This window comes from Simochromis diagramma, unplaced genomic scaffold (assembly GCF_900408965.1).
Source record: "Simochromis diagramma unplaced genomic scaffold, fSimDia1.1 OVJJ01000646.1, whole genome shotgun sequence".
Lineage (NCBI taxonomy): Eukaryota > Metazoa > Chordata > Actinopteri > Cichliformes > Cichlidae > Simochromis > Simochromis diagramma.
In genome coordinates, this window is record NW_024387279.1 from 5599528 (window position 1) to 5611905 (window position 12378).

At 39.8% G+C, this 12378-nt stretch overlaps 2 protein-coding genes across 2 annotated transcripts; one reads left to right on the forward strand and one right to left on the reverse strand.

The window, feature by feature from the left end:
* Positions 1–20: 20 nt before the first annotated feature.
* LOC120716023 (TRAF-interacting protein) lies at positions 21–4945 on the reverse strand. Its single transcript, XM_040003387.1, has 16 exons — positions 4767–4945; positions 4423–4541; positions 4273–4330; positions 4088–4171; positions 3908–3947; positions 3681–3808; positions 3493–3587; positions 3147–3260; positions 2028–2115; positions 1843–1932; positions 1674–1762; positions 1413–1568; positions 1256–1301; positions 1039–1137; positions 896–946; positions 21–699 (listed from the first exon to the last, which is right to left on the reverse strand). Exons 2-16 carry the CDS (start codon positions 4518–4520, stop codon positions 592–594), a joined length of 1344 nt encoding a protein of 447 aa, XP_039859321.1. The 5' UTR covers positions 4521–4541; positions 4767–4945; the 3' UTR covers positions 21–591.
* Positions 4946–5455: 510 nt separating this feature from the next.
* mon1a (MON1 secretory trafficking family member A) lies at positions 5456–12227 on the forward strand. Its single transcript, XM_040003385.1, has 6 exons — positions 5456–5723; positions 6203–6354; positions 8488–8871; positions 8959–9724; positions 10030–10177; positions 11670–12227. Exons 2-6 carry the CDS (start codon positions 6231–6233, stop codon positions 11808–11810), a joined length of 1563 nt encoding a protein of 520 aa, XP_039859319.1. The 5' UTR covers positions 5456–5723; positions 6203–6230; the 3' UTR covers positions 11811–12227.
* The last annotated feature ends 151 nt before the right edge of the window (positions 12228–12378 follow it).

Here is a 12378-nt window from a genome sequence, read left to right on the forward strand (position 1 = left end):
ATTGCAAAAGAATCTTAATAAAAAAATATTGTTTATTATTCGAGTTGGTTTACATCCAGCATGACAATTAAATCTAAAAGAAAAAATACCTACAGTAACTCCCCATGTCAGGGAAAACAGGGTGAAAAATAGCAAAGCATTTCAAAGACTTTTTTTTTTTTAATGATAAAGATTTTTGTTTGCCACACTGGAAAAGCAAATGGGGAATAAATAACAAAAAAGTATCGCATTAGACACTGGCCCAGAATTTTATAATCATCGCAACCCTCACAGTCAAATTTCTCAAGTAGCCGTTTCTCTCTCACAAACAAATACACTCCCACAGAACTACGAGGCTTCAAAACACAAGACACTGCCTACACAAACAAATTCATATCAGCACAAAAAAATAAATGTAGAGCAGGGTTTGCAGTTCACCCAAATGCCAACATTTGTCATTTCTTTTAGATAAAAGTTCACTCCCAAATGCTTTTTTGGTGTTGAGTGGCAAAAACAAACAAATCAAAAAGCCCACAGCCAGGTTCTCGGTTTTAGAGCAGCGCCAACATGCTTCTTTACAGAAGTCAGTGTCTTGACCTCTGACACCAAAATTTACTCGAGGAAGTCGTCCAGGGTCATGCAAGTGGCGGTCTTGGATGGGGGCCGTGTTACCTTTTTCCTTTTAGCTTTCATCAGTGGACGAATCTGTGACAAAGGAGACTGGAGGTGGAGCGCTTGGTTAAGGATCGATGCGACCTACATTTATCTCGTGGTTATAAATAACATCTATCTGAAGCCAGACGGTGCTCCCTGGCTCTTACATATATACAAACACACACATCAAACATTCTTCAGTGAACCTCAAACGCTAGAAGACAAGTAACACATGCAGAATCACTAATGACAAAAAGGATACAGGCTGGATGAATTTAGTTCGTCCTCCTAATCCATCATAACCAGTTCTGACCTGAAACGCAAAAACATTTTCCCCCTTCAACAAAACACTGATGATGACAAAATGGGACAAGGAAACAGTTTGCGAGAGTCGGCTGCACTTACAGCTCCAGGCTTCCTCTGAGGCTCCAACATGCTGCCAAAGGTTTTCTTCCTGAAGAGGAGGGAGTTCCTTAAAAAAGGGTCCAGATCTTCATCGCGATTCTGAGAAACAAAAAATACATAAATATAAAACAATACAATAAATTAATTAATTGAAAAATTAAAAACAAATTATATATAGATCAGTTATTTAATGATGCATTTATTAGAAGAAGTCTACCTTGCTTAAAGCTGACGTTTTCTCCCTGTGTTTGGATACAGACGTTCTGAAAAATCAACACTTCCAGTTTATACTTTGTTACAAAAAGAGCAGATGGATTTCAAACTACTCTAAACACAGAAGAAAACATTTCCGCACTGAGTGACATGACTCTTACACGGGTGGATCGAGACGCATTTTCTTCAATGGAACCTGCGTTGGTCTCTTGGCCCCGTCGTCTGGCGTAGTGATGTCGTAGGTCATGTTGAGGTCAATGTCCTCGCTATCTGCTGGATGGTGGAGGCGAGGCTGCTTCAGCTCCAGTGGGGCAGGGCTGACGGGAAGGCAGCAACAAGTGCGTGAGCGCATAAAGCAAACGCATTCTTAAGCATCCTGTCAAAAGCATGAGGAGAATGAAGTCCCACAGCTGGAGACGCACCTTTCAAAGATGAGCCGACTGACGGCTTCGTTAGTCCTCGTTGGTGTGCTCAGAGATTTCTGAAGAAACTCCACTTTCTTCTTCAGGCTCTGTGGACAGGTTGCACACAGAAATCACAACCACGCACATCCGACATAACAAATAAACAGATTTGTTTGATCTGCCTTACAGAGATTTCTTTGTCAGCACAGGCCAGATCGCTATGCAGAGACTTCATGTCCTCTTTGGTCTGATTCACCTCTATTGTAGTTTTTTGTAACTGAAATGACAAACACCACAGAGCACTTTAACCCAAAGATGCCGCACCAAAGTCCCATTTCTTATTGGTGAGGCGATCTTCTTATGTCAAACGACCTTGTTGTTTGAGGACAGCACTTCTCTCTTCAGTTTCTCACACATATCATTTGAAGCTTTCAAAGTTCCTTTGAGGTTATCATACTCTCTGAGAAAGAAAGAAAGGAGATCAGCAGTAAATACTGAGCGGATGCTGTGGTCATTAGAACTAAATACCTGAACAAAAAGCTCCAAAAGAAGTACTTTCAAACACACAAATGTTGTCCAACTCATTAAAAGATTCTGGAACATATTTCACAAAAGCTCAGATTTACAGGAGAAAGGTGGTATGATCTTCATCTGGGTCACAAATATAGACAAGCACACAATCTGATTAAACTAACACCACAAACCGCTCCATATTTCACATCTTTATAGAACACACTGAGTAATTATTCAACGTACAGGCAGCAGAAATGTGAGAGAACCCTTGAATTTAATGACTTATAGAAGCAACACCTAACAGACATTTTCTGATGCAACACAAGAGACTTTAAGAGAAATATTCGACCCTTCCTTTCTGCAAAACTATTTCAGTATTAACTAAAAAGCCCTCGACGGCAAGAGTCAACACCAAGGGTAAACCTGAAACAACTTAAGTAAAATTTAACCTTTGAACAAAAAAGAAAAATTAAATGTATATTTTATGTAAAAACTACACAAAACCGTTTTTAATCCTGATTTGAAGTAACTAATGGATTCTGCACACTGGAGGTGTGAGGGGAGTTTATTCCACAACACTAAATGCTACCTCACCTTGTTTGGTTCTAGCCCTAGCAATACTAAAGTAAGCCTGTTCCTGAGGACCTAAGAGGTCTAGAAGCATCATAGCCCTCAAGTAGGTCAGCAATATATTCAGGTTCAAGATCATTCAATGCTTTCTAAACCATTAGCAGAATTTTAAATAAATGCTTTTACACACAGGAAGCCATGCAATGATTTCAAAACTGCTGTAATATGATCCATTTTGCTGGTGCTGGTCAGGACTCTGGCAGCAACCAGTAAAGACTCCATTAAGATACTTTAGTCTACTGAAAATAAATGCACAAATAAGCTTTTCAAAATCTTTCTTTGCCACAATTTTTCCAATATTTTTAAGATGGTACTCGGCCGATTTAGTAATAATCTCCATATACTTACTTTTTCAGAGAGATGCAGTAGATTGAGAGCTGCTCCACTGCTGCCTGGCTGATACCCATATCTGTGATCATGGACTCAACCTCTGCTCTCTGGCCCTGTAACAACACATCCAAGCTGAGGAGAAAACAATGCACAGAGTGAATATGATCCTCTTTAACAATGAAGACAATCACTGGACCATATGCACATATTTCATGTCATTATAGCTGTAGTGTAAGAGTCAGGTTGCAGTTGCCCAAATGCACTGGTATAAGTTTGCGCACTTGTCAAAGATCATCTTAAACAATCTTTATCTTTTCCTCTACAATCACAGGGGCTTGAATATAATACAATGGGCTGCAGATACCTTTCAAATGTTCTCAACTTGGTCCTTAAGCTCCGGACTTCTTCCTTGGCAGCCTGAACTTCATTTTGTTGCGTCTCCATATATGACATCTGTGTCTGTGAGACGTTAGAACATAATATTAGTTGCAGTGACTGTGAATCAGTGTGGATATTGCAGCTTTTCAACAATGAAGAACAGAGAGCTCATACTTTGAGGGCAGAACAAAGCATCTCCTTTTCTTTAATCTCCTTCCGCAAACTGTCTAGGTCTCGCCTCTGCTTGTCCATGGAGTCCTTTAAACTCTCCACCACCTTCTGTTTGTCCCGCAAGTCTCGCTCTACAAATTGACCAGACAGATGATCAATCTAGTTCTGCCTGCTTCCTTACAATCTAGCATAACTTTGTAACAGTTGTACTCAAGAGTTTAATTTCTCACCTTTAGAGCTCAGAAGTGCCTTGACTCTATCAACCTCATTCTGCAAAAAAGAGAAGAAATACAGTCAGAAGATAACACCCTAAAACAAATCCAAACAATAGCAATAGGAAAGACCACATTTAGGTTCTGTTTTACATGCCAGAAGGCGTGAAGAGTTTTATATTGCTGTAGGATTAGTACCTGTAAGCTTTCCGGGTCAGCCGTGCTGTCCTCCTCTCCACCAATGTCAAAGAAAAGCTTGCTGATAATGTGCCTGGTGCTGACCTACACACAAACATCAAAATGTCATTGAAGCTCAATCTTTCCTTTGTAACTCAACTTCTCACGGTCTGTGCTGGTAGTTTGACAATGTAGCGTTACTGTACCTGTTTCCTACACTGTGGACAGGTTTTTGTAGGGGCTGTCTGAAACCACTGAAGAAGACTAGAAGAAAAAGAGGGGAACGAAAATAACTTAAAAGATGCCATGAACTGAAAAAAGTTGTTTTGTTCAGATTTGAGTTTGTGTATAGTTACCATTCATAATGGAAAGTGTGTCCGCAGTGAATGGCAGCAACATCTCTGGAGTGATCAAAGAAATCTGAGCAAATAGTGCAATATGCTCGAATAGGCATCTTACCGACACAACGATCACCCTGTTTTGGAAACAGCGTACGACATTGTTTAAAAACAGTGAAATACAAATCGTGATATTCACTCCCTGATCATACGCGTTTCGGTAGTGTTACATAATATTTGTAGGCTAAAACAGTTAGCACTGGCTAAAGGCAGTGGGCCTTACTATTCCGCTACCCTGGTTAAGCAGCTACATGTAGATAACCAATGTTAGCCGTAGCCTTATCGTGAGCTGTCATGCTTACCAAACAAAGATATCAAGTTACTGCATAATCCTTCGTTATAAACTGAAGCATCACCAACTGTACATGAAAATTTTCATTGTACACACATAAAGTGAGATAATTTAGGAAATTTCCTTTCAAGCTAACACAAACACAATGGTAACGCCATCGCTGGCCAGTTCCCCGCTGCACGTTCAAACCAAAGCTCCGCCCCTTACGGTGCGTTCGTATGCACACGGAACATAAATGAGCTGTTAGAATCTACGCCAACGTATTTTGTATTAAAATTTAGCTCAGTCGCTATAAACGTTTGATATTTAAAACAATTAATACGTTTTCCCTTGAGAAGTTACAATTTAGTGTCACTCAACAAATGTGTCAACACTTTTTTTCCCTTGGTTTTTTTTTGCTTTTATCCCTCACATATGCAGAGTCACAGTGAAAACAACAAAATATTATTTTAAACACATTGAAATAGCTCGCAAATATATTCACAAACCTTTCTCACACAAAAAGATTATTTAACATTTGATATACAATGTTTTCTGTCTGACAAATTAAGTATCTGAGTCTCGTGACAATCGTGTAATTTAATAATCAGGCACAGTTGTTTCATGTCCTGTGTGACCTGAAAGCACCAGCAAGATCAAAGATGGCAGTGTGTTATATGTAACTTTCATGCTGTAATATTCAAAATTAACCCATTAAATTAATTCTTAACTATTTCAAAGACAATTCTCCGTATTTTATTTTATTCAGATGAACTCGGCATTTTTATTACTCCTGGGAAACGAGTGATAAAAAGTGTATAAACCCTCTGGCAGGGAACTTCATATCCCACAATTCGCACTTCCGCAACCAACCAGGGCATGATTCAAGAAGTTCTTCTGTGCGGTTTCTGCTAGTTAGCTAGCAGCAACTGTGGCAAACGAGTTGGGGAGCATAACATTCAGATGCAGACAGCTGTGGAAATGAAAGGTAATCTTTTTGAAGTATTTGAAGGGGTCTTGAGTGCTCTGGTTGAGCGCGAAGGCGATTAAACGTGTCTGAGATAGCGTTTGTTTGACTACATGCTAAAGTCAGCAATCAAAGTAGCTTTTGAAGTCAAACATATGTGACGCCTGTGATAATTCAGGATGCTAAGCAAGAAAAAAAAGATGTGAATGTAAATATACTGCGTGTGAATATGTTATTCTTTCGAGACTCATTTTGTTTCCATAGTTGGTTTCAGCCTTCCTTGGCGCAAGGAGGACATTCTGGTTTAGCTCTGTTTTCCCCCGCTTCCAATAAACAGTTAATCTTCACTACCTAACTGTGGGGCTTTATTTGATTTCAGTTGAACCGACTCGTGGTGACCGTGTCATGTCACTGTAATGGCACACCACCATAAATCCAAGACTCAGTCACGAAGTTGTTGCCCTTTGGTCCTATAGCCCTTTGTCTGTCTATCTTTCCAGGTGCGTGTCCTAGCCTTAAGTAGCAGTGATGGAAGGTGAAGCCCAAAAGGCGACTGCATCATGGGAAAGTGGAACTCTGGCTCCTGTAGACCGCCTTCGCTCAGTCAGGGCGGACAGCCCCATACCTGGTCTGGTAGAGGGAACTGAACCAGGTAAGTGTTGTGCCGCTTGTCTGTAAACACACAGAGACAAGTATGATTTTAAACATATTTAATATACATCTGCAAAACTGGAACCACTGCATAGTAGTGAAAAAACGTCAAATATGAAGGTGTAGTATGTGTGAACTTCCTCTTGCATTTGTTCCAGTCTAAGGTAATGTTAACGCAAGAAATATTTTCCAGGTAGTTCACTTAGCCACTATCAGTGGGATTACACCACTGACTGCGCTCTCATTTCAAAGACTGCAGGTAAGTCTAGGTGTCTTAAAGAAGTCGTGGGTGAATAGAATTGTGCCACGCTACTTTGTGGCCAATCCCTCATAGGATTGTATTGCGAAACATTGCAGGACATGATCAGTGATCACAACGTTTACAGTAGACCATAAAAGCTTCCAGTTGGGCTAGACAAATATCAAGGCAGGGCAGGGCCAAGTAATCATCAACTGTTTTCTATTTCAAGTACAAAATCCCTGCAGTATCTTTGCCTGGAATATTGTCTTTTTTATGATTGTAGCACAAAGAAAAGACATTAACACTCTTTCAGTGCTGACACTTCTGAAAACTTTCCCATGAATTGGACTTCTCTGTTTCACATTGTTGTAGCTGTGCAGTGTCCGGTGAACGCATACTGAGTACTCTGTGTGTGAGAGACAGCGTGAATATGCACATCCTGTCTATGTAAGAAATGGTGAATATATTTACAGGTTGTCTGCTGTTTTAGAGCGTGTGTTACAGTTGCACAATATTCCCTTCAAATGCTGCCATGTTTTCTCATGAGAATATAATGATATGACCATCTGTTGACTGCAAAAAAAATCTGGGGAAAATTTGTCAGTTTGTCACAATGAAAGTTGGCTGCAGCTGCTTTCATCTGCTGCATCACATCCTGCTTTGAATAAATCCAACAATGACAGGAGAGATGATGTAACACTGTATGGATTTGCTCTTCCCAAACTGGAGCTAAACAGAACATTTTGAGGTCTTAGCGTACTCTTTCGCTATCACAGTTGCCTTATTCTTGTTCTTCTAATTAGATAAGCTTTGGCCAGAGGTTGTTCATTTTATTCACTGCAGCAGCTCTGAAGTGTGATAACCTAAAGTTAAAACATGTGTGACTAATACGATAATAGACTAAATTGAACTTCTGTTTTTTGTGGATTGTTCTAGAGTTGCATACCATGTTCAAAATTAATCAGTTTTTCAAATAAAAGAATAAAGTCTTGTCCTGTAACTGTACATAATTCATCTCTGTCATCTGTCTTGGACGCCTTTTCCAGCTAGTTGGTTCCCACAGGAATGCCCAGGAAAGCAGTTTTGTTCTCCAGCAAAGTTGGGGAATTTAACACATTTTCCAAACCAGCCCCTTTTTTTTTTTTTTTTTTTTTTTTTTTTTTTCTTTCGTTGAAGTCGTTTTTTTCCTCTTGTAGAAACACAAACTGAAAACCTTTTAAATTATGTATACATCTCCACTTTCCATTGTGTTGAATCTGCCTTGAGCTAAGCAACATTTCTACATTACCTGGCTATACGTGTGAATGCAAATTAAACGGGCACATTAAACACGAGACCTGCTTCCAAGCATAAAAAAATCTGTGTGTTTGATTGTTTGGCAGGTAAGAGTATGAAGAATTTACGCTGAGCAAATAGGGGTCATGTCTGTGTCTCCTTCATGCTCCACCCTTACCCCATCACTTAACCAAACACATGATTTTCCGTAGTGAGAATGAGCCTGATACTAACAGTCCACTATTATTATTATTATTATTATTATTATTATATTTTTTTTTTTTTTTTTTTTTTTTTTTTTTTTTCTACATGGGGAAAAATGTTTGATTATGAAAACCGCTATAAATGCTGCAAACTGAGAAAACACTAAAAGAGGACTTGGTGGTTACTTTGGCAGTTGTATATGTGGTCATTGGCCACATGTCCTTTTAGAAAGTAGCATTCAAACTTCCTGGAGGGTTTTTTTTTTTCTTTTTTTTTCTCCAAAGGAACTGTCCAGAAATGTCTGCCATGTGATGTACTGCGCTCATATTTATATAGAGCTTTTCTAGCTTTTTTTTTTTTTTTTTTTTTTAAATCTTTTACGGACAAAGTTTGTCATCATTTATATTAATACAGGTGCTGGCCAGAAGAGTGCCATGTTCATCCATGCACACTCGTTTGAGGATTTAACTGCTGAGGCTGAAGAAGAAGCCCTGAGGACAGCTGATTCAGGCAGATCAGAAGAGCAGCATGAAGAGGGGCTCAAGGCACTTGTTGCTGAACAAAATATAGATGAACAACACAGCAATGACCTGTCTGATAGCAGGACTAAGGAGGAGGATGTGTCCAGTGAGGCGTGGCGGAGCCACAAAAAACACGTGTTTGTGCTGAGTGAGGCGGGGAAACCAATCTACACTCGCTACGGCACGGAAGAGGCGCTGTCGAGCACCATGGGGGTGATGATGGCTCTCGTGTCATTTGTCGAGGCTGAGAAGAACATCATCCGCTCCATCCATGCAGGTCAGATTATACTTTGGCAGCAACATTTAATTCTCTAAACAAATATGTCGTATCTTAATGTAAGTGCTGTTAATATGTTTGTGTCAGATGGCTGTAAAGTGGTTTTCCTCACCAAGAGTCCTCTGGTCCTGGTGGGAGTGTCACGCACCTGTCAATCAGACAAGGAGATGCTGCGGGAGCTGCAATACATCTACTACCAGATAGTCAGCCTGCTCACCCTCACCCAGCTCAACCACATCTTCCAGCACAAGCAGAACTACGACTTGCGGCGTTTGCTGACCGGCTCAGAGTATCTCACTGACAACCTGTTGATCCGGCTGGAACGAGACCCCGGCCTGCTGCTCAGTGCCGTCACTTGCCTGCCCCTCCCCAGCTCTGCCAGGGACGTAGTGTCATCGAGCCTACAGGCCGCTAAATCCAAAAACCTGGTGTTCTCCATATTGCTGGCCGGCGATCGCCTGGTCACCCTGGTCAGGAAGAAGGACCAGTTCCTCCACCACATAGACTTGCACCTGGTCTTCAACCTCGTCGGTTCCTCCTCTTCCTTCCGAGAAGGTGAAGGCTGGACGCCGATCTGTCTGCCAAAGTTCAACACCGCAGGATTTTTCCACGCTCACATTTCTTACCTGGAGCCTGCGTCCCAGCTCTGTCTCATTCTGGTCTCAACTGAAAGAGAGGACTTCTTTAACATGTCCGACTGCAAGCAGAAGTTTATGGAAAGGCTGAGCAAGCGTAGTGCCTACCAGGCCCTGAAGGAGGCGGTGAAATGTCCCAGTTACTCCGTGGTGCAGGTTGGCATCCCAGAGCTCAGGCACTTCCTGTATAAATCAAAGAGCTCCGGACTGTACACCAGGTGAGTGTTTGTGTTAGACTGTGTTTGTCAAATTTAGGGGTTTTTAGATAAAGATCAGAGTATTTTAACAGTCATTAATCCTGTTAATTCAAGAACTTTTTCCTTTCACTGTATAAACACATCTACTCAGATGTTTTCGGTATTACGAAAAATTTACATAAATGACAACTTCATGAGAGCAGATGACACTTGATTTTATCTGGGCCAGTAAAATGATCATCAGTACACAAAGATTTGCATTCTTATATGTATATATTTTTTGTCATGAACACAAATCCTTGTTCTTGGATATTTGCCACCTTCAGCCCCGAGTTTCCGATGGTGTACCAGTCTGATGGAGAGCAGGAAAGGCTGCTGAGCTTGTACCAGGAACTTCACAGCTGCTTGCACCATCCAACCAGACCTCTCCGTTACTACTACCGCTGCAGGGAAACTGAAAACTTGCTGGCACAGGTGAGTCTGGTGTTGTGATTAAAATGGTTTATTGTTTTTGAACAATTATTTTTAAGCTGACAGCCATTTAAAGCATTTGGTGTGTACAAAATGAATACTGGACACTGGATTGTTGACATTGTTCATACACATTTAGTTAGCTTGCTGTTTTTTGTTTTGTTTTTTCTTTTTTTGGGGGGGAACTATTTGCCTTATTAGGGTCAATAGTCCATTTAATAAAGTCATAAATAATTTTGATTGCTGGCATAAACTTTACATCAGTTTTTCCATTCACAATGCAGTATTATCAACAGCTGGATTAACATTTTGCAATCAAATAGGTTAACTGGCAACAGGTCAGTAACATGACTGCGTATAAAAAGAGCATCTTAGAGAGAAAAAATGTCTACAAAAAATGTCTACAAAAAATGTCTACAAATTCTTGGAAATTTTCAGAATAATATTCTTCAATATAAAAATGTGAAGACTTTGAGTTTCTCATCATCTACAGTACCTAATATGATCAAAACGCAAATCTTAGTGGGCAAAGGACAAGGCCAAAAATCAGCATTGGCTGCCGTTAACAGCAATTATTCTGTCATGGAAATCTCTGCATGGGCTCAGGAACACTTCCAGTCACTGTCTGTGAACCCAGTTCACTGTGCCATGCACAAATGCAGGTTGAAGCTCTATCATGCAGTAAAAAAGCCACGTGTGAACATGATCCATAAATAATTCTTTTTGGAAAATGCTGCATCCCCCAGCCCAAAGAAGATAAGGAAGATACTGCTTATGTTTTTTAATTTCTATTTTAATTAGTGTGTTAGTGGGTTTTTTTTGTTTTTGTTTTTTATTCCCACAACGAGTTTAATTATAGCTTACTGGAATAACCTTTGTTCTTCATTACCAGCTTTGTGTTAGCAGCTTTGTGCTTTTGCAGACCCTTGTACATTACCATCACATACACATAAAATAACAATAAAAGTAATGTCCACATTGACACTTCTGGAAAGTTGTTGACCACCCTTTTTCCCCCCTTTCTAACCGCATGTTGTGTGGTTAAATATATATCTTAAAGAAACGTATTGAAAAAGGGTCATCATTCTAAATGTGGTGCAATGCTTTACAAATATTGTTACAAAAAATATACTGTCATTACATAATTAGTTTTTTTTTTAACATTTTCAATGTGCATATAACACAAATTTTTGATTAAATGTGCCATTAATGATAATTGCACAACATTAACAGTAATGTGCAAAAATGAATATTACTCATAATAAGCAAGATTTTAGCCTCCTGCCATCAAGTTTGTTTTGACTAAAGACATCAGACATTAAGCTTTAATCACTCATCATTGATCTGAAATGCAGTAGCTACAGTAATTTTGCAGACTGTAACAATTTCTTACGTTGAACCACATTTCTGAACTTCTTTAACAGAAAAATATCCTTCTACTACACACAGCTTTTTCATGCCCCGTTTGTCTCGTTGTGCCTTCTCTCCTTTGCAGGTGACAAGCGGCTTTGAGCTCTACCTCTGCTTTAGTCCGCTGGCGACCAAGGCCTCAGCGTTCGCCGCTGTCAATAAACTGCTGAAGTGGATCAGGAAGGAGGAGGATCGCCTTTTCATCCTCAGTCCTCTCACATACTGAGCCTCCTGAAACGTAAAGCAGTATTGTGAAAACAGACTGGAGTGGTGCTAACAGCAGCTACGCATGATGAAGCAGTAGTCTTTAAGAGTATGATGATTGTCAAATCCTATGCATTTTCTTTTTTTTTTTGACTTTTGGAATGCTCTGTTCTAATTCTCTGATTTGTAATGAAGTGTGCTGTGCAATTGAATTAACGCTGTATTTTAGCTGGCGAAATTTTTTTATAACTTTTAATTAAAGAAAAAAAAGAAGAGCAGATAGGAGAAGCCTCCGCACTTTTGGTAACACAGAAGCTTGCAGTGTTTACCTGTTGTTAAAGATCTTTCATGGAAGGATGCTTTTACTGTAACGGCTATTATGCATCTCACAACTTAAAAAAATGTCTTTTATGGTATTAACTCAGTTCTTAGAAATGAAGAATAAACTGGAAATTCCTCGAACTGCAGTAGAATGTATTTTCAAATTAGAAGACATGTTGGCAAAATATGGGTTAACAGCATTCCTGTTGGAAGCATCACACTTTTACCTCTATGCACTTTGTTTATGTAACGGACACTGAAACAGAAAG